This window comes from Trachurus trachurus, assembly GCF_905171665.1.
Source record: "Trachurus trachurus genome assembly, chromosome: 5".
Taxonomy (NCBI): Eukaryota; Metazoa; Chordata; class Actinopteri; order Carangiformes; family Carangidae; genus Trachurus; species Trachurus trachurus.
Window position 1 is genome coordinate 7533327 of NC_139896.1, and position 22566 is coordinate 7555892.

Below are 22566 nucleotides of genomic sequence, written 5' to 3' on the forward strand. Positions count from 1 at the left end.
TCTCATACCTGTTCACCAAAAAAGATGTTCTTTGTTATTTTTCTCATAACAACAAGTCTGTTGAATTCATTACTAATTACTTAATTCTTTCCTGTAAATTCTTTATACACAAACACAGATTTCTCAAAACTAAACCGAAGTTTAAGGTGTTTCTACTTGAATTCAACTTTCATCTTAATTCTCTCAGAATTATAAATGACAAAAAAAAAAACGATCTATTTCTGCGGTATTACGACAGCCTGATGAATGTCTAATCTTAATGTTATTTCTAATGACTTTATGGATTTTTGTTAAATCAATGATTATAGTCTTTGTGTACTCTGTATTCTATGCGTGACCAATGTACCTTTTTCTTGTTTGTTTCTCTCCTCTTCTAATTGTTATTGTTTTTGTTTTTTTTATTACCGTCTCGCCTGATTATTACCTTGTTTTCATATCTATTTTTTGTCTAAAAACATTATGGTACTCTACTTGCTTGTCAATAAAGAGAAAAAAAAAGCTAGGCAGTCTTATCTCCACATTTCAGCACCCAGAAAGAGAGAGAGAGTGTGTTTTAAATAAAAAAAGAAAAGAAAAATACAACATACCATCATTTTTAAACACAGAAATACAAATAAACCAGAAACACTGCACACTCACAACACAGAACATGACTCAAAGAACAAAATGTCCAAAGACGGAAAAAAAGAAGAATAAATAGACACAAAACAACTAGCCTACAAAGCAGCATACAAAGAATTAAAGTGGACTCAAAGTCGCTACACCAACACATGTAAAATGAGTTGCACTCCTGTTTCCTCCTATTATGTAGGAGAATCTACATGACCACAGGAGCCCATTGTTTCGTGATCCAGGAGGGAAAAAAAGACGCACAAACAGACAACACATCTAATGAGCAGGTTGTTGAGACTTGGCACACTGTACCCAGATCTGCCCTTATGATTTATTTTTTTTACCTCAGAATCAACAACCAAGACCAACTCTATCCAGTGGCCTGACCAATATAAGATCACAGACTCAACTTCTTTGTGGAACAGTGGTTAGCACTGTCACCTCTCAAGGTTTTTGGATTCGATTTCCGGGCCTTGGTCTTTTCTGGGTGAAGTCTGTACTGTGTGATCACCCAGTGCATGTGGGTTCTCTCCGCTGATACTCTGGTTGTTCATTTCCATATGTCAGCCATTGAATCCAGGGTGAACCCCACTGTCCTCCTGCCAACAAAGCAACAATGCTATTGCACTCATCATATACAAAATATCTACTGTATCTCTCCATCCACCACTGCTGTTTTTTGGTCCATCAAGGCGTTATGAAGTGGATGATCTCAGTTGTTCAGAATGACCTCTACCATCTTCAGTGTGAATCTCTCCACCACATCCCCAGTGAGTCCCTCAGGGTAACATGACTGAAGTCTCCTGATATTATCAAAAGTAGTCTACCTCAGGATGTTTACTCTCTATAGCAACGACATCATGGAAAGTTGCCATGGATGGGGATGTACCTACAGCAGCTCATCACACTTGCAGAAAGTTGATATTTCCCATGATGACTGAAAGCAGAAAGGACCGACAGTAGCCTACATCTCCACTTTCAACCCTTTAAAGTTATAGTTGGTAACCCTGTTCAGAAACATGTTTTGTTATAAGTCCTGAGAGTAACCAATACATTATGTATTCAGAAAAAGGAACGAAAATAATAAGACCTCTGTGGCAGCTGCAGGACTGACAAAACTCTGACCAATCCATGCTTTACGCTCAGAGAGCAAATTACGACTTTATTCTCATAATGTTATGACTAGGAAATGTATGATTTTATTCTCATAAATGTATGACATTATTCTCGAAGTCTGTGTTTTTTTTCTCAATGTGGCCCCAATACTCCGTCGTAACAAACTCCTCTCCCCACAGAAATATCCATCAGTAATTGACAAAATGTGACAAAAAAAAAAAATTAAATCATCTTGATATTAGCTTATTTTGCACCAGCATGTGCATGTTAGTGCACGTCAGAGCGATCAAACATAAAAAAAAAAACAATTTTTAGCATAAAAAAACAATAAAACATGTTTTATCTATCGCTCTGGTGCACGTACCTGCACGTCAGTTCACGTGACAAACAGGCCACACCCACCCACAGAGATGGCGGTAACGTTAGCACCTTGCAGAGGTTTGTCCACTGAAGAAACAACCGAGTGTGTCAAGAAGAAGACTACAGTCAAAAAAACGATTAATGAGCACAGGCAGAGAGAGATGGTCCTGTTCCACCGGTGCCCGATCACATCCATAAAGTTTTTAAAGTTTTTTTTTGTACCTGCTCTGCTCGGCCTTGAGGTGTTCTGGAGGAGAGGGACCGCCGGGTTGACCTTCGTCGTACAGCTGCTGGACTAACATTACACCGAGAGGCAGCCGCTCCAGACGGACTCAGAACTGTGTTTTCTTCTTCACATGTAAGTAACTTCACGATTTCGTAATGTTTCATGTCTGTGAGTGTGGACTGGCCGCCCGGCTACAGGTGTTAGCTACCTGGCTGCTAACGTATCACTTGTGAATGTGCGCGGCAACTGTTGCTATGGCCCACTCGGGTTCAACAGGCTGTGGTTTAAATGATGGTTTTGTGCTCCCGCTCTGTTGTTGTGTGGTTTCCAACTTGTTTCCATGTTATTCTTTACTTGTATTTATTTATACAGGCATTGTGTGTTGTATACTGGCTGCTTTGACACAGTAATTTCGCAGTCTGGGATCAATTAAGTAAGTAATGTTGTCTTAACTTGTACGGCCATCCAGTAAAGTGAGGGCAGAGTGTGTCTCACTTTAGCGTTTGTTTGTTTTGCTGGTGGTTGAGAGCGCTACTGCTAGTGGTTGTTGTGGGCAGGGGTGTTTCGAGACACTCAGGGGGCCCCAGGAAAGAGGCCTGATGAGATTGAAGTGATTCAATTGTGCAGTAACAACTTCAATGGTTTCATGTTGTGTTTAAAGCAACTTATACCAGAAAATTCATGATATTCATTAGCTATCTTCCTCTTCCAAATATAAATCACAAGCTAATGACAGACAGCAGAGTTGATGTTGGTATCAATGTTAGCATTTGGACAACAAATGCATTATTGCACTGGTAATGGGAGAAATTAACATTGGTATTGGCAGCATTGTGCATAGGCTGCAATGCACAATGTTCAGTGTGCACAGTCATTGGCAACATCTTGTATGGACATATGGACCAATGTCAGCTGTCTCTGGTGGCCCCCTTCCAGCTTGGGGCCCCTGGCAATTGCCTTGGTTGCCTGTGTACCATGATGGTTGGTATACTTAACATAATTGCTCCGGGTGGCTAGGCCGATGCCTTGCATGGTAGCTTTGCTGTGAGGCTGATGTGTGGTTGGCATTGCAACCATGGTACAGATGAAAAGACAACACTTCTTTTAATGCTGTAAATGGATCTCTGTGTTTATCTCTAAAACTCATTGGAAAACACTTTTGTATGTGCTCATTTTGTTGGTTAAATGTGCGTGTTAAAATGCTGCGACAAACACTTTTCAAGAAGACAGAAACAGTAGTTCACAGACAGGGTGACAGCCACAGGGAACGATAAACTGTATCAGCTGCAACTGACTGCTTTCATATGCTAATGTTATTGTTGTTGCTCACATCAAGGGAATTCTGGCCCATGCAGCGCCAAGGCAATGTTAATATTTCACGGAAAAGCATGGCTGGATATGGAACATTTGTAGTACTTCTGTACTTGATTACTCAAAGTAAATTAATTTGGACAACAGTTTGATCCAGTTCATTCAATCCATTTGACCGCTGATCACTTGAGGGATGGTCAAACACACATGAACACAAACAATCAGTATGTGTGTGTATGTGTGTGCATTTTGTCTCCAGAAGGTGGCGACATTCACCTACTGATGCTGTTTTTGGTGAGCACTGCCCCACCCTGGTACACAGACACACCAAAACAAATCTATTTTTTTTAGCAGCTATACATTATTCACATTCCTAATTACAACAGTTGTACATGAGTGGTCATGCATATATGTAAGAGCCTGCTGTGCACACATCAGGATGATTACATGCACGTTCAAGCAGTACCATAAGACCAGGTTATAACAAAATGCATACACACCGGCATGCTTTTCATATGTCTCACTGGTTCAGTCACCATCAGTGAGATGATTCTACATTTTGAGCCGAGAGTCAGTCTTCTGCAAACTGAACCAACAATGCTAACGTCTGTATGCAGGTCAAAAGATGAAACATTCATTTATTCAGTGATGATAGTCTGAGAAAAGACTCCTATTATTTCATATATCTCCAAACTAATTAGTATTCCTCTCCGTCTCTTTTTATCTCTCTTTTTCACTTCATACAGAAGCCAATCACTAAATTAGCATGTGCTTGACCGACGAAGCGTACTCTATCATTTCCACCTGTTGAATGCTGCGTTCATGTTGTGGCAGCGATGTCAACGTCCAGCCACAACCTCTGCCACTGCTGTCAGGCTCAGTTTGATAAAGACAAAGTTATGCCACAGGACCAATAATGGCGTTAACAGCACAGTGACTGTCCACCATCTATTCTGCATCTTATAAAAATTCATTATCTATGAGCTTGTCTCATTTGATTGAAAAAGAGCCGCTGGCTTCTCATCAGATTTTATTCTTGTTGAAAATGTGTCCTGTTTTTTTGCAGCACGGTGGCGGCTGCTTTGCAAATGAGGACTGACACACATGATGAAAACAATGAAAGAGCGTGTTTCATCCACACGCTGTACTCTGGGATGTCAGAAGATGAGATGAAAATTGGGTTGCTCAGTCAGGCAATGCTATCTCCTCTGGAAAGAATAAAAGCTTGATTAGGAATCATGCACCAGGATAATCAGCGGGGATGTCACAGTCACTTCTGTGCCATGTGATGCACTAGAGTCAAAGCGACCGCAACACACAAACACACACAACACTCGTTTTCTATAAGTTACAGATGAAACAATCAACCAACCTATTTACCCCTTTATGCAAGTATTCTCCATATCATAAACCACACTGAGTGATCACACTGGGAGTAGCGATTTGGTTTGATTGTGAAATGATAGCACCAGCATTTCGATTTTTGAACCTCTTCACAGATGCAAATACTAAGTATGCTGCTCTAGGTTATACACCTCAAGGCTGTTATGAAAGCTCATCAGAAGAAAAAAATAAAACAAAGTAAAATGTAAACTTTGCAAACGAATTTGAAGAAAATATGGTAGGAAATGTTTTTGAAAAACATATTGATCACCTCTGTTGGATTGGCAGTGCTGGGCAGCTCACTTACTGTAGGCTGACTGGTGGTCAAAAAGGTAAATAACCAGGTGTGAAATGAAAGGATATTGATTAAGCAAAGCAGCAAGGAAAGGATGAATTATTACCACCAATAATGATAATCAATAACTGTGACCCAGAGAGCCCAGAACTGTTGAATAAATACACAGAGATAAAGAGACGAGGCTCTTCTTCAAGCTCTCCAGGGACTAAAATATGAAAATGCGAATGCCTTTGCTGGGGAAGGGAAGCTAACTGTGTGTGTGTGTGTGTGCCACCATAGAACAATGTTAGTGCTGTTTTGCAATAGAAGGTGTGTTTTGCTGCTGTAGCCAACACCCGTTTGTTTTCTGGGTTTGTGATAGTAGGACCAAAGGGAGTCATTTCTATGGCTTTTGAATCAGTATAGAGGAAACAGGGAAGCCGGAGAAGAGGGGCTTTCAATTCTTTTCAGCTTAGCTAGGATCCTCTCCTTGGGCTCTGTGTAATGAAATACCTGATCAATAGCTGCAGGTGATGTTGCTTTTCATTAGTTTTTTTTAGTGTTGATGTTTTTCCCTCCAATGTCGTCTTTATAGTCCCAGCATGCCACCCTGCATTATTCCACCCTGTTTCACCTGCGTGCTTGTGATCTTTTGGTCCTTGTTTTTCAATTTCCCCTTTATTGTGATCCTTATTATCTTCTCAACTTCTAATTTAAAGAGGAACTATGCAGGATTCTTACATTAACTATGCTACTTTTTTTTTTTTTTTTACCTTGATTTAACACCTTCGGAGTAATTGTGATGGTTAAATAAATTATTTGTAACTTGAATGAAGGCTCTCTGCCTTCAACGTAGCGTCTCTTGAGCGAAAACCAACCTCAGCTCCACCGACCCGGTGTCCCGGTGAGCTCTTGTCTCGGCGCCACCGCGACACATACGCGCCCCCATAACCCATAATCTCTTGTTTATGACAGACAAGACTACACAAATATACATGTTGTAACATCGTATACGATATAACGCTCCGTGTATTGTTTTCTCGGCGGCTTCGTTAAAAAAAAAAAAAAGCACATGGCCAGGATGAGCAGAAAAGCGACCAGACTTGCATAGTTCCCCTTTAATCCTTCTTAGAATACATATCTAATAATGTGTGTGCATTTTGTGCCTTGGTGTACCATAGGTTACTATACAGATGTGTAGATGATGGGGTGAAGCCTGTTCAGTCAGACTTTCATATAGAAAAACACCTTTTGCAGTGAGGTGGTCTATTCAAGCAGGCGCTTTTTACCTCGCTCATAGCTGCAGCTGCATTAATCTTTTGATAACTAATGCTGAGTGTGTTTGGCCTCAACTCAAGCCAAGAGGTTGAAGTGTGTGAACCTGTTCCTCTCAGAGAATCCACCCTCCTCCGAGACTGCTGCAATCAAGAGTTTCTCATCAGCAAGGTAGGTTTATGTTGTTGTAACAATAAGCCAACGTTTTGGCTCTGTTACACACTGGTCTTTGTTTGATTTGTGAAGCTGTGAATGCTGCTGCTGTCAGCCCGTGTGCGTTTGTGTGCGGTGTTGCATGACCTTGTTTTGCTTTGTTGGTGTTTTTTCTTTTCCTTTTTCTTGCATGCTTATCGATGCCTCATTATGATGCTTCCCCCGCTGTTACAGTAAATAACCTAATGGTGAAATATTAATATTCATGTTTGATTATTGTGAGAGTTGTCGGCTGAATTGATTTCCCTTAGGTTGTTGTCTTTGTTTTGAGGAATTTTCTATTAGTTTGCTGCAAACTCAGGGTCTCTGGTCAAGGTTAATATTGCATTGCCAACAATGGCCTCTGTCAGACATTGGGACATGTTATGTTCAGTTGAACCATATATACTGTAAACTGTTGAGCTGTGGTTCTTCTGCTGCTTAACCCAATAACATGAAATGAGATTGTCTTTGTCCCTCTGCAGCATAACACATCTTATCCTGCTGCTGCATATTAGGTTTTGTACTTGGTTGATATTTATCCATCTCAGTTCATTAGATGCTATATTCCACGTTGGAGTTGCTTTGCTGAGAATGATAATGGTTTCCGGCCCAGTTTTTAAAAAACAAAACAATAATAGCTGATGCTGATGCTGAGCTCAGTATCTAATGTTGTTTATTTCTGTCAGTCCCCAGTCTCTGCTGTGTTGTGGTGAATTTGTGTTTTCTTGTTGGCAGTAATACTATTGCCAAATTCTACTTTTGGCACCTCAGATGGACGTCTTGCTGCTAAAAGGAGAAGGAATTTTATTGGGTTTTTTCTGGTGATATTCAGATCCTGAAATATTTTCTGCATAAATATGTTCACTTCCCATTTCTAAATGAGGCTTCTATACAGTCCATCATATAACACCTTAATAATACAGTTTCATTAAGTCTTAAGCAGCAATGTTGCTGTGCCTCATGAATAATTTAAAACAAACTGGACAGTGACCGACAGTGAGGTTACATTAACATGATACAGTAACACACTGTTGATGATAAAGTGGCTTATCTTTTAATTGTGTATTTTAGTTTGTTGATTCTCTGCAGGAAAACAGACGTGGACGTTCAAGTCAATTCATTAATTCAAGGATTAGACTCTTACCTCTGTCGGATACTTGTTTGCTGCTAATTATCCCCTTGTCATAGCAGTTCTCACTTGCACTGCAGTTAATCTACACTGCAGTATACAGTACATCTCCAGGTAATTGGATGGAAAGTTAGGAAATGGCCTGTTGGCCAGTTAGAGTGCTGCACAGCTTGTTCTTTGTACCTTTGTATTTCTCACATGGAGCTTTGAGTAAGAGCAAAATGTTTTTTTTATGCTTTTCTTGTCAAGTTGAATATCTCCAGACACCGTGACCTCGCTGTGTCATCGTATTATGTTGTTGTTTATGATCCGGTCCCACATGGACTTAGTATAGCTGCCCTTTTTGTCTGGATGCGAGTGCCCTTTTCAAATGGCAAAACATTTTTCTTTCTTATTTTTTGTATAAAGTTTATTTTATGAGTTATGTCTTCTGTCTTCCGCAAGTAGACAAAGACACTTTCAGACTAAAGTCACCAGTTAATCCCTAAAACCAAAACATCTGTCTGGAAAGTTGACCACTTCAACCCAACATTTTGCCTCATTTTGGTGCTTTCTATCAAGTGAGATATCTGAAAACCTTTGAAAATTTCGGCTCTGCTTCCAACTTGCATGTGGGTTTACCTGAAGTCCTGTCCATGTAGGTCATGTTTGACAATCCTTCACCTCAGCTAGCACCTCTTAGTGTGAGGGGAGCAGCTGCAAAATCCAGTTGTTGTGCACAGGAGCTTGACCTTGTGTCTGCACTTTCTTTCAGATGCTCAGCAGGAGATGTAACTACAGGGACTAAACTTGTGAATTTGCAGCTGCTGCTGTCAGGGACATCTTGGTGATACAGTAAACTGCATCAAGGCTGCTGGTCCCCAATTTTCCTCATCTGATGCCCGGCTTCATCCAAAGAGACTCGCCTCTCTAGGTTGCATTAACTTTTTCAAAAAAATTAGCATTTGAAGCATGAGGCCTTGTGATTTCATTAGACACTGGTGCACAGAGCTTTGACCCAGAGAAGGGACTTAGCAAATGGCCTAGAAATGTGTCCTAGAGCCTGTGATGGGCAGACAGGATAGCTATCCATCCCCATTGTCCAAACTCTTTGGGACTGAAATGTCTCTGAGGACAGAGGGATAATGCAGGAACAGAGGATTGTAAAGACAAGCACAAGATGGACAGACGGAGACAGCAGAGAGTTGGAAAGACTTTAGAAGCAGGCTTCATCGTGACAGGAATGACACATGGTAAAGATCCCAGGGAAAATTTGAATCCACCCTGATTTAAAAACTGCCCCAGGACAGACTGGGGCACCAAAAGAAAGTTGCCTTCAGCAAAAACAAGCAGCCCTCTCTGTGGATAAGAAAAGCTCAAGAGTTGTAAAAGGATTGTCTTGGGGAATTTGTAACTCTATGGGAACATGTTTAATGACTGTTTGGGATTACATTTTATTACTGCATACAATTGTTCAAACTTATCTACCTGTTGTTGATTTTTCACTGCATTGAGAGAATAAAACTGTCCAGCGATACAACGGCCCCATAAAGTTTTACAGGCTCCAGTGATATGAATATCTATAAATACAAATATCCAGAGTTCGGATGGCTATCATCAGCACTGTGTTGTGGCCCATATTATTACACTATCAGTTATCAAACTGTGAGAGCATCATTGCATGGATAACAACCCATTTTTTTTTTAAAACAACATACTGACCATTTATCTCTCTGTCATAGTTAGATGTCCTTCAGAGATGTAAGTTGACTGTGCCAGCATTACAGAAGCAAGGAAGTCAGATGACAAAGTTGAAAGAGCGTCAGTCCATGTAACGAGGGGGGTTGGGATGGATGAGTCATCAAAACCCTGTTTGTTTCCTCTTGCAAACCGATTGTCAACTCTGTTTCTTTTAACCATGACCTTTTAATGCTATGTATAGGCACAAGTGACGTGCAATGGTTATTCAGGTCGGAGGAGTTGATTGACTCTGATGTTATCGCCGACAAGGGCCCTGCTCAGGTTGAATAGTGAAAGCAAGTGAAGTTAAACTGGAATCAATCTCACACAGATGGTAATTGACCACTCTAAGTGTCTTTTAGTTGAATTATCATCTGTAGAGCTTGACAGAAACCATTTAAAATACGTCGTGATCTGGCAGGTAATCAATGAGATGGAAGATGGACTGTTGGGGGGTTTTACAAAAAAAAAGCAGTGAGTTTGACATCGACCTGTGCCTTGAAATGATATCTGCTCGTTTGATGCTTGTTGATCTGATCATTATAGTGATTAGTTCATGAGGAAATATGTATTTACCTTTTGGCTGGGTGGATTTACATTGATAGTAGTGTGAGGTTTTCACTGCCATGTCCAGGGCTCAGTTAAGGTGCTCTGGGCCTAATTCAGATGAGCATCTGTGATATTAAGCGCTCATTTGATGACACCACTGACTGCCAAGTCAGATAACTGCTTTTTTGGCAGTTGTCAGATAATTGTTAACATCCCAGCTGCTTCTGCCATCATCATCATATCATTTGTATGAGACTGAGACAGCCCCTGAGTATGACTGTATGATTACTGCAGAAAGGTTTTAAGGCCAGTCTGCTGTCAACATGCTGTGTTGTTTGATACCTGCCATGTATAAGACAACACAGTCAGGGCAAAGCGTAAATGTGAGTGAATCAGAGAAGACGTTTCAAACTATTAGAGGTGTTAATTTCTCTGAAACACTTGAGTGGTCAGAGTAGAGGCTGTGGGGACAAACCTTTCACAGGAATTTGGCTTTCGAGAGTGCCTTGATAAAAGCAATTGGGAGTTAATGTAGTTTTTTTTAATGAGGGTTGTACCTTAGCATGGCTTGGTCAAAAAATTATAACATCACTCTACCACCACGTCTTTAAAGGGATAGTTCAACATTTTGGCAAATTGGCCCATAATCCCTATTTTAGGAGTCGGTTTGTTACCTTTAATTGTCGGTGCAAGCTATTTTTAGAAAGGCGGAGCAGAGCCGCAAGCTGCTCAGAGCTACGCTACGGAGGCTCATGGGATTTCTCGGTTTCCCTCATCGAACTCATCAAATACACAATCCAACAACTCCAAAATGCTGTCGTGGACAAGTTGTGACCTGCACATTCACCACGCTATGAGATAATAACAGAACGTTACGAGACAGAGTTGTTTTAGAGGTAAATTCATGCAAAAACCGCTGATGCGCCATCCCGTCGGGGGCAGATTTTCAGCAAGCAGTCTCTGCATTTGCCTCGAAAACAACTCTGTCTCATAACGTTCTGTTATCATCTCATAGCGCGGTGAATGTGCAGGTTACAACTTGTCCACGACAGCGTTTTGGAGTTGTTGGATTGTGTATTTGATGAGTTTGATGAGGGGAACCAAGAAATCCCATGAGCCTCCGTAGCGTAGCTCTGAGCAGCTTGCAGCTCTGCTCCGCCGTTCTAAAAATAGCTTGCACCGACAATTAAAGGTAACGAACCTACTCCTAAAACTATAGGGATTATGGCTATGGGCCAATTTGCCAAAATGTTGAACTGTCCCTTTAAGCAAATGAGCATATTGAAAAAACACGCTATTTCTGAATCTATATTACACTCATTGTGCAAGAGAGTGAGTGGACTTGTTGGAAGGTGATAGAGGACACCTGCCCACAGAATGGACATCTGAAGAGAGTTTCATTAAGGACATCCTAATTACTTTTTTGTTGTTGTTGTTGCTGCAATTCTTTTCATTGACAAGTGAGATCGGGCAACCCTGTGGGCATCCTTGCTTTTTGTTATTTGGACAACCTTTCACGCTTATTAGTTTCAGTCTCTTCTCTGTCTCTTCTCTCAGCCTCTGAACTATATAAAGAAAGCTGTCAGGTACAAAAAAGTGCATCCAAAAACTTCCAAAATTACTCTTTTCTGCACCACTACCCTGTTATGTATTTCTCTTTGACCCAGAAACTAAATATACTGCAGCAATCCCTGGAGTGTTTTGAAGTGTATGTTTTTCAGAAACTAAATTCTGCTTGAAATGTGGCCAGAAAAGCCCATAAGTGGCATGCTTTTCAGATATTAAATGGTTTAATGAGACTTTCTATTTGAAAGTTGATGAGGTGAGTGGTCGGTATATCTTATTAGTTTACAATAAGGCATTTTTCTTGTCACATACACACCACCTGCCATGTTGAGAGCTGCAGTACTCTGCTGCAGAGAGGGGCCACTGTCAACTGAAGGGAACGTATTTCTTCCTTTTTTTTCCACTCAGTTTTGGGTTTGATTCAGTTTTATGACAGCTGTCACCCCTGCACCCCACCACAGACTGAGATAAGACATGCATATAGAATATAATGCAAACTGAATATTTTAAGAAGAGAAAACTTGTGTAAGTTGGAAAAGAATCTGAAATCGTTTCCAAGTTTCCTCCCTATTTGGTTTGAAAGAACTTTGAGGAAACTTAGGAGACCTACCAGCCTGTTTTATTTGCACTTAACCGCGGTTTATTAGTGCCGGCAAAATACTCACAGTAATCAGGGGAGAGTGATCATGACTCGCATGTCATTTGCCTTTGTTTCCTCTTTTTATTTTACAATGGGGGGAAGCAATATTAGGTTCATAAGTCAGACATTTCAGTTCATTTTACTCATGTCAAATGGTACTTGAGGTACTTTAAGGACAGCTAAAATATCCTGAGTCTGTCTTGAAGCAGATTTATGGTATATAGCAAGAATAAGGGCTGATTATGATGAAAACTTAGAGCTCGTCCTTGATCGAACTACGTACTTGGTGGCAACAGTGGTGCGTGATGAAATTCAGCATCTTGAACTCTTTGACTGATTGTAATGACCTATTAGGAAAATCACTTCTGTGCTGTCTCATCTATCTCTTTCTTTCTTTGACGGACACTAAAATCAAGAGCGTATTTACTATCAAGAGCAAATGATACTGGATCTTGTTAAGACCTGTAGAGTCAATGTGATGTAAGATGAGAGAAAATTGATTTTTGGGTCAATGACCTGATGCAACCCAATGTCAAGTGGTGTAACCAGTAGGCTATTTCTTCATAAAAATCAGACTATATACAGGACACTAAATCTGAATTCGCTTTTACAATGCAACACTGTGTTTCTTAACTCATTGAGTGCCAACCACGTAATTTCTCGTTTTTCGTTCCCATGCGTTGAGTGCCAACAACGTAATTTTACGTTTTTTGCTTTTTTTTTAAATTATGAAAATAGACACTTTAATACACATTATATGTAAATTTGGGGACTCTACGACGAGGAGAACTGAAATAGATGACGATCAAAGTCACATGACAGCTCATGATCTGGAAGTTTTTATCATAACTCGGCTTCTGCAAACGAGTTCTGCATGCAGATGCAGCGCAGCTGCTCTGCTCTCACCCGCGCTGCTGCTCCAGCTGCTCCAGCTGCTCGGAGCAGAAACAGGAAGCTCTCAGCCGACAGTCCGCCCGGTCTTCAGCTGGAGCAACACCGTGTCCTCCCCAAAGTCCTCCCGCGGTAAAATCTGATGGTCTCTGGGCCAAAGCAGACCGCCGGCACCGACCCGAACCACAGAAGGACCACGACCACCGGCGGGACCGGTCTTCCCGAGCCGCGGTGGCCGACTGACCCTCACGCTCCGCGGCGAGAAGCTGTGACACGGCACGGTGCGTCTGTGTTATTGTTGTTTAGTGGCGCCCCCCCCGCCCCCGCTGGTGGTTTTGTGAATAGAACAACCATTGTTGTATATATTTATCTTATACGAGCCCTTTGATCCAGAAATGCGAGTGTGAGAAGAGCGACAGACACAAACAGCGCACCTTTCATAAAAGACGCTCTATCTCCTTTTCTAGAAAAAAAGGAGGGATTTTGGTGAAACCCAGCCATGTTTAGCTTGACTTTTCTCAGGAACGGAGGCACGTAGAAACAAACGGTTTGTGGCCACTTGAAGCATTAAGTTAAACCTTTCAATTGAGCCACAGTATGTGTTGGTGGCAATAATATAGAATACACTGTGGCTCTACATAAAAAGTCAAAAATGGTCTAAATTGCCGGTACACTTGACTAAAACTTTGGAAAGGAGCGCGGCACTCAATGAGTTAACAAATTTTACATCATTTGTCACATTATTTAGAATAAAAGGATAAGTCCTGCTTACATTTTATTCAAATACGATGCCCAAAAGGCCTGGTTTGACTCTCCATGGTGACATCCTAGAAAATGTAGATGTAAACTAACTTTATCAAGCAACAAGTTTGCATGAGGCAACTCCTTTTTTAGTTTGGGTAAATTTATATTTTCACAGAGAATGTAACTTCATGAAACCTCTTTGACTTTAGCGGATAAACAAGCCTACTGTGTTATGTCAGACACAAGGTTATATTCTGATGTGCAACACAATATGATACACAAATGTGTAAACTCTCATCTCCTATATTTCTTTTTTCTTTTATTGTGGGAACATGATAATGTAAAGAAGAAAAAAGTATCCTGCACACTGTCCTTCGACTTGCTTCATGCTCCCATGCACCTGTCCACAAGGTGTGCATCAGTCTCCACACATTTTTTGGTATTTATCCTATCAGAAATATGATATGAAAGTGGCAGTGATGTAAATCTTCTTTACGAGCTGTTGGGACTCAGCTCAGCTAATCAGCAACCAAAGGCCTCACTCACTCACTTCTTTTTTTTTTTTAGATCAAGGTCCTCATTGCTGCTTTCGAGTCATAAATTACAACAACGCATCCCATTGAAATCAAAGTATAAGTCTCCAAGAACTTTTATAAAAGTAATCATTTTTTAATTAATTTTCATTTAAGGCAATCCAATACAAAGCATTTCACAACCCACCATATGACAATAATCATGTACAATAAAAACCCATTTAAAGGAAAGTAGTCATGCAAATCAGAAAACTTAAAGAGATATAAACAACAAAGAGAAATTGTGGGATTAGACAAAAATAAATAAATAAATGTAAAAAAAAAAAAAAATGTGTGGACTGTAACATGCTAATTAGCTACAGTTTTTATTTTTAAAAAACCACTGGTGAGACAAGAAATGTTTGAAGAACCAGGCACAAGAGAGAAGAAATAGCAAACAGTCCACAGAGCTTACTGCCATGTTTGGCACAGACATGCATGTAATCTGGTTGGGCTGGTTCCTATTTTACAGATGGCGGCACCGTGTGTGAAACACTCTCATTGTACCCCGCAAAAACATGCAGTCGATTCATCACGCTAGTATAAACCGGGGGTTTTAAGAGGGCATGGAGTCAGCGCAATGACATGGACAGCAGGAGTGACACCCCATGAATAAATATGTAAATAAATACATAAATAAATATCTTCAATTCAGTGATCATCCCAAAAATATATTTATTACAAGCAGCACTCTGATGGGATCTATATGCAAACCAGATGGTAGCATTGCACCTTACATTCTCTGGAGAAACCCACTCTTATCTTTGCACCCTCAACTGTTTCCTCTCCTACAACTACACACAGACCTTCAAGCTGATTGGTGTTTGCCATTTTGACCACGATTAACACATTTTCTCTCTTCACCTAGAAGCCACACTTATCCACCTGAACTGCTTTTTCAACACAGGACTAAATGAGATGGAGTGACTGCCTTTCATGTCATTAAGGCCTTTAGTTTGCTACATTAGACATTTGAATAGGACCCTTTCAGCCCAGATTAATTCTGCCTCTGCTTTACTTTGTCAGTTTAAAAGGAAAGGACACCTTTTTGCAGTCCATTATCATCCATCGCTGTAGCTTTGTTTTTGCTTCTTTTTTTTTCTCCCTCCCTCTACGCCGGTGATGGGAACATGAAGGTTAGGTAGTAAACAAAACCAAGCAAAACAGGAATAATCAAGAAAAGAAGATTAGACGGGAAAAGTGGAGAAAAATGTTCATCGACATGCCAACAGGTAGTGTTGACCATCTTGCTTTAGCAGTTTTTGAAAAGCATGTGATCAATCAAAAGCACAATTCATCCTCTGGGAACCATGAATGTGTGAATCTAATTCATGAACAAACTGTCCAATAGTTGTTAAGATATTGCAGCCTTAGACTAAACCGTTTTGGAAGATTGAGAGTAGAAAGGCTATTGATGTAGCTATTATGTGTCATGTCAATATAAACAATGAGAAAACAGTGAAATAGTGTAAGAAGCTCTGAGTGGTATATTGTATTTAACCTACAGTCCTGTGGCCTTACTAAAGTAGAGGATGAAATCATTTTGCATGAGTCATCGTCTTTAAATTCTTTCATTTTTTTTCTCATGGCTGCATGTTTGTAAGGCAACACATGGACGGGGAATGTTGTTGCATCACTGTGCACAGAATAGATACATCTCGCATCAAAAGCTTCATTACTCATGCGGTGAAACTGTATTTGCTACGTGTAAACCGCTTTGCTTTTTGTCTCACAACACCAAACCAGATGTCTCAGGTGGCAGAAGACCGCAGGAAGCCAAAGTTTAGCACACAAAAGATGGTACTATGGACAGACTGTTAATGGGTTTACACTACACTAAAGAAGTACTCTCAGATACGTAATGTAGTGAATGTAATGAAGCTCTGGAGACCACTTGTGAACTGCCTCCCTCCAGAGACTTGTAATACGCTGTGGCAAGGACGGCGCTGTATTAGAAGAAAAGCTCTGGAGGAGCACTGGCTGTGACGGTACAGACTCGCAGTGTGAAGCTTATGACAGCGGAGGTTATGTGGCTGCTGATGTGTGGCCGCCGGGGGCCTCGCAGATTTCCACTGACATGGAAGTCTCTGGTTTGCTGAAGTGGTGTGTGTATGTGTGTGTGTGTATGAGAGAGAGATAATAGCAGGGATGGACTAACCCACTGTTGAGTCATGGGGCAGAAATTTAGCCAGGAGCCCTTTAAATTACTGACCACCTCACCAACTCCAACCGGTTTCCCAGTGCTCCTACAAAGTAAAACTACCCGTCCTTACATTGTGATATTTTAATTAATAGAAATGTCTAATATATAAACAGTATTAAAACTGGATTTTGATATATTTGGTCATTACGATTAGGCTCTTATTTCTGTTTATATTGTGCTATAGTGGTGGAAATCACCTGAACAATGTGATTGGCTGGTTTACCTACTTGATAATCCAGGCTTGGATTGTACAGAGTAAATGATTTGTGATATTATGTTCCCCTTCTCCCTCCCTTTTAAATATTCTGTCTTTTACTTATGTGCTAATATATATTGTAATTACATGTAACAAAAGCAACAATACAAAATAGTTTTTAGGGTTAAAGGGTTAAAAAGGTTAAAGGAGTTAATGAATAATCGGTTAATGCTCTGTTTGTGCAACATCCCCTGTAATGGGAACCTATCTGGCTTGAGTGAGAATCGTAAACATGCCCATTTCAAATGATATTTTATGTCAAATCGTAACTTCAGTACAAATGTGTTTGACTTGCATGAATAAGTTGGGTACTTTGTTCATAGCAGCACTCAAAAGGATTAAATATGAGAAACCTGGTAGCATCATCATATGTCTCAGTGTATAGACAGTTTGTGCTTCTCATGTGCATCAACTAAAAAAATTAATTAGTGCTCACTTCCAAATGAATAAAGTTTATGGGATTCAAAACAGATCTATCAAATGTCCATGCCCACTCTGAATAACATTCGAGAATAAATATACTGATTATGGGGAATTAAATCCTCTAACAACATGCTCTTATAAACATTTAGTTACTCAAGAAGATAGGAGGTGATACCTCATGGTATGAAAAGCCTGATTAATGTTCAACATAATAAACTATAAACTACACACTTGTAGTTTCTCCTCCATCAGAACTGATGCATTAGCAGATATGTAGATAATCCCCAAGTATAAAAACTAATTCCAGAAGGGAAAAACCGCCTAAAAAATATCACTGCATTAGGCCACACAGATGACTGACGAGCAAGGCTTAGGTCAAAGTTCACATGTCCTGATACACTTAGAGAAACAACCACAGACAGGCACAAGTTTTAACCACAACATGACCTTTTTGAACCAACCTGCCGTCAAATTAGATGTGAAACAGTCACCGCCTCAGTGTCGATTAAAAGGCTTTCACCAATATGAGTCCCTTAAAGACTGCAGCCTCTCTTCAAGAGAAACCAGCCAAGTGAACAAATCACAGATAAACAGAAAAACAATAATAAAAAAAAACAAAAAACATTGCTCCAATTGTCATTGGGAGGATACGGCACGAAATTCAACACCCATTTCCTCGGTGCCTCGTCTCCTGTTTCCACCCAAAACAAAAACAGGAGGTAGAGAGTTCTCAGCGGAGTCTGAGTGGCCGCTGCGTGCTGTCAGTCCTCAGCAGGAGGGGCCTTCAGATCTGTGTGTGGTGGTGTGTGTGTCCGGGAGGTGTGTAGGGAGGCGGCGCCGGGTTGGGTTTGATCCCCCGGCTTTTCATGTAGGAGATGAACTGGTCGGGGATCTCCGCTAGCACGTCTTTGGCGAGCCGTGCCATGCTTAACACGTGGTTGCCCGTCCGGTCCATATAATCTCTGAAGGGAACAAACTGTGTGGGAAAAGGAGAAGAAACTGTGACACGGATACTTACATCGAGGTTTTTTTTTTTCTTCTTTCAGAGCACTGTTGTGATTCATGGAAAGCTTGCGATTCTTTTTTTATAACAACGTACACAACAAGGCTTTAGGAGCAGCGTTGTATACTGATTGGAGAAATCCGGAGGGATCATGTTTAAGCCCCAATGTTAGTCAACATTTGCTGGATCCTGTCAGCTTTAGGATGCTGCTCTGTCACTAATCCTTTGCTCTGGCTTCCCTCAGGAGTGAGAGGAAAGAAATCAGCCCAAGTGGAAAGATAAATCTTACTCATCCCCACTAATTCAGTCCTTTTTGAATGTTTTTTCCTCTCTCTTTTGTATTATTTGTCATAACGCAATAAGGTAAATTATTTAGCAACCACCCAAAACCCTGACACATTACATTCAATCTCATTAGTAGATGATGGACAAAATATGTGGCGATATGGCTCACTTCCATCATGAAGCACTATACAACTTTGTTGCTCGATTGTTTTTCAATAAGACACATAATAGTGACATATATATCAAGTTTCTCAGTCTTGCAGGAGCTACACAGATGTCCTCATCTGTCAGATTTACAAACGCTCACAGATGGTGCTTTGTCAGAAACGGACGCTTTAATGCACCAGCTCGACTGAGATAACAGCATGAATATAAAGCGTATAATATGAAAACAGTGAATAGCGTATAACTTGATAAATTATAGCTAGATAAACGTTTCTCATCAGTGCTGTATCTGGGCGTGGTTTTTGCTACCAGAAGTTGTTGTTATTGAAACTCTGTGAACTTTGACTCCACACTTGATTCTGTGTCTCAGTATCTGCAGGGAGCTCGGTCAAAGTCACCTGAACAATGTCTCTTTCTGCCAGTTTCCCCCGGGATGAGATCCTGATGTCATCGCCATCCAGCTCCACCATAGCTGCAAGCCACGATTACAAACACACAAAACACACACACACATACTCACTGCCTTTAGCACAGATACATAGTTGATACACTGCAGATGTTCTAGCTATCATATACGACAGTTTAGCCTTAGGATTTGTAAAAGAGAAAAGGATACTGAGCTGTGCAGCTGTAATCTGTCTTTATTGCGTGTCTAATCAACTAATAAGTCCTTTGTTATCGTCTCTATGCAATTTAGAATCACCGCACTAAACACTGCAAACCCAGCAATTAACCTCAGCCATTTCTTCTACAATTATGCTGCATCCACCTACACATTCCCCCTCTCTTACCGACTCAAATGAGTTTGTGCAGCAATTTTCTCTTGGGCATTTCTCTGAATCAGTGCTATAGAGGTTAGTTTTTGTTTTGCTCAGTTTATAAATATAAATGGTTTAAAAACATCTGAATGTAATTTCTTTTCTCTTTTTTTCAAATATTTTATCTCAGATGTGCCTGTTGCATATAATTACTGGGATATTTGAGAATTGCGATCATGCAGTGGTTAAAAATATTAAGAATACGTACCGTCAAACTCAGCCTGACCAACTCCAACTATGATTATGGACATGGGAAGCTTGGCACCCTGCACAGAGACAATAATGATGGAATAAATATAAAACACACACACACACATACAGTACAAGAACACATTTCTGTTATTGGAGAAGAGGAGAGAAGCTTGTCCACATCACCACTGACCTGAAATGCTCATTACTGCATATCACACATTATGGCAGTTACATGCTCAGCCATGTAGGTTACAACCTCACTAATGTTCTGTATCCCCCTTTAACAAGCTCAATGACCTTTTCTGTCCACAGAGTGAGAAAAGACGGAGATTTAGAGACAGGAAGTCCATTCCGGTTCTGCTTTCCTTATCCCAGATGTTTAAAAATGTCCCTGAATCCAATTTTCCTATCATATAAATGCTCCTGGTTCTTATCTAGACATTAAATTTACTGATAACACTGCTGAGATATTGGGTTAATAGGGCAGTAGTATCAATGCTAAAGCTCTTTGCACAATGTGAAGCTGATTTTTTCATATTAACAAAGATATGATCAATTGTCTCCTATACTGGAAATAGAAGATGCTAACCTGCTTGGCATGCTAAAGAATCATTATAAAAAAACTAAGAAGCTGGTTAAAGATAAAAACAATAAGGTGGTACATGGCAGAGGAAGGGTGTCGTAGACGTTTGTGAGTCAGGAGAGGAGGGAGAGGGAGGAGGCGCTAGCTTCAGTCAGTACAGCGGCCATCCTCAGCTACCTGCCCAGCCACTCCCAACCACACCTCCAGTCTGTTAACACACTCCACTGTCTATAAACTACAAATGCTCTGATATCGTTTTTCTTCTTCCTCTACCAGTTTCGATATCAGTTGATCCAGAGAACTGATGCAATAGCACTGTTAAAAAATATGTTTCTAGCTTTATACTACCACTGTATGGATGTGCTGTGATTGCAGTCATTGTTGTGTAGCCTGAACAGATCAATGGGATTCTCTTTGACTGTCAGTCATAACAAAGAATAAAATAAATAACAGCTCCCTCGCTAGTTATCGTAACACTGGTGTTATCCCTTGAAATTAAAACCTTGCATACTGCACACAGTTAACGTTACAATGTTTACAGGAAATCAATCCTCCCTGGCTGATCTAAAACAGTAGTTGCCGCTGGGCTGCACAGCACAGCTTCCTGGTTCGGCTTCTAGAGTGGTGAAGAGGAATTGTTTTCCAGGAAAACCGACATTTTATATGGGTGTGAAACTGTAAAGTTTATTAATATATTATGTGGTATCAGATCATTGCATAGAATAGTGGTCTCTCTGATATCTGATACAGTATTTTAAGCAGGATTAGAGTCATTTCTTAAACTAAGATCAGGAGAAGACACCAACATTTATGAGACACGAAGAGCTGGTTAATACTTTTGATGTTATGACATATTTGCTTTTGATGGAATGAGCTTGTGAGAATATCCTGTTGCTCTGTTATCCTAATTAATGATTACACATACTGTAATTTAACAAGATTAAGAGTTTACAGCTGTCTGCTGCACCACATCCTTTGCTGATCAGTTGTAAACACAACTTACAACTGATGCTAATAGAAGTGCCACTGGTTTTGCAGGTGTGATGTGAAGATCTGTCATGATGAGTCATTTCATATGCATCCAGATTTGTTACATAATATGAGAGAACATTTTCATATTTCGATTGGTTTCACTCAACTTAATTTCTTTTAATTCTGCAGCCTGAGTGTCAGTGGCTGCATGGCTCCGTGGCACACCATTGCCCGTTGATGTAATTTCCAGATAGATGGCAACATAAATGCTCAATGCAAAAGCCGCTATTATGTGTTACGAGTCTCCTGCAGTCACATATTTTCACAAAGCCGTTACAACAAGTGCGGTTTTATCTCTGGCAAAAGACAAATGTACTGTGGCAAATCAGGCAACCTCTCATTGCCACGGGGATGAAAGCCATTTTTGTTGACACCACGTCAGCAGCAGCACATCAGCGCTATTATCAGTGTTCAACACAACTGCTGTCAGTGCTTGTCCTCCCACGCATACACACACACACATGAACACACACTTGCAGGCATATATGTGTATGTGCATATCTGAAGACGTACGCACACAACAGAACTTCAAATGCCACCGAAAATAACCTGGCACTCCACCATGCCCCACTTTTGCCATTCTCCTGTCACCCTGACTGGCAGCTGAGATCCAGTCTAATGAGACAATAAAACAAAGTGTCCATCAACACTCATTACCCCCAACAACTTACTCTTAAACCCAATTGTCATGCATGTGCTTGCTTCTATGGGTCTTTGTGCCTGCATTAATGGCTCCACACACTCTTAAAAGGATAGTTCAACATTTTGGCAAATTGGACCATTGCCATAATCCCTATAGTCATAGCAGTAGGTTTGTTACCTTTAATTGTCGGCGCAAGCTATTTTTAGAACGGCGGAGCAGAGCCGTGAGCTGCTTAGAGCTACGCTACGGAGGCTAACTCAACAAACTCATCAAATACACAATCCAACAACTCCAAAACGCTCTGGTGGACAAGTTGTGACCTGCACATTCACCACGCTATGAGATAATAACAGAACGTTACCAGACAGAGTTGTTTTAGAGGGAAATTCATGCAAAAC

At 40.5% G+C, this 22566-nt stretch overlaps 1 protein-coding gene across 1 annotated transcript in view; it reads right to left on the minus strand.

Moving 5' to 3' along the window:
• Positions 1–18057: 18057 nt before the first annotated feature.
• cpne5b (copine Vb) overlaps positions 18058–22566 on the minus strand; it is a 43790-nt gene continuing 39281 nt past the window's right edge. Inside the window, exons 12-14 of the mRNA XM_083971066.1 lie at positions 19927–19984; positions 19299–19372; positions 18058–18423 (exon numbers count right to left, since the gene is read on the minus strand). Of these exons, the coding sequence (XP_083827192.1) occupies positions 18232–18423; positions 19299–19372; positions 19927–19984 (324 nt within the window). The 3' untranslated portion in view covers positions 18058–18231. The remainder of the gene's footprint in view (positions 18424–19298; positions 19373–19926; positions 19985–22566) is intronic.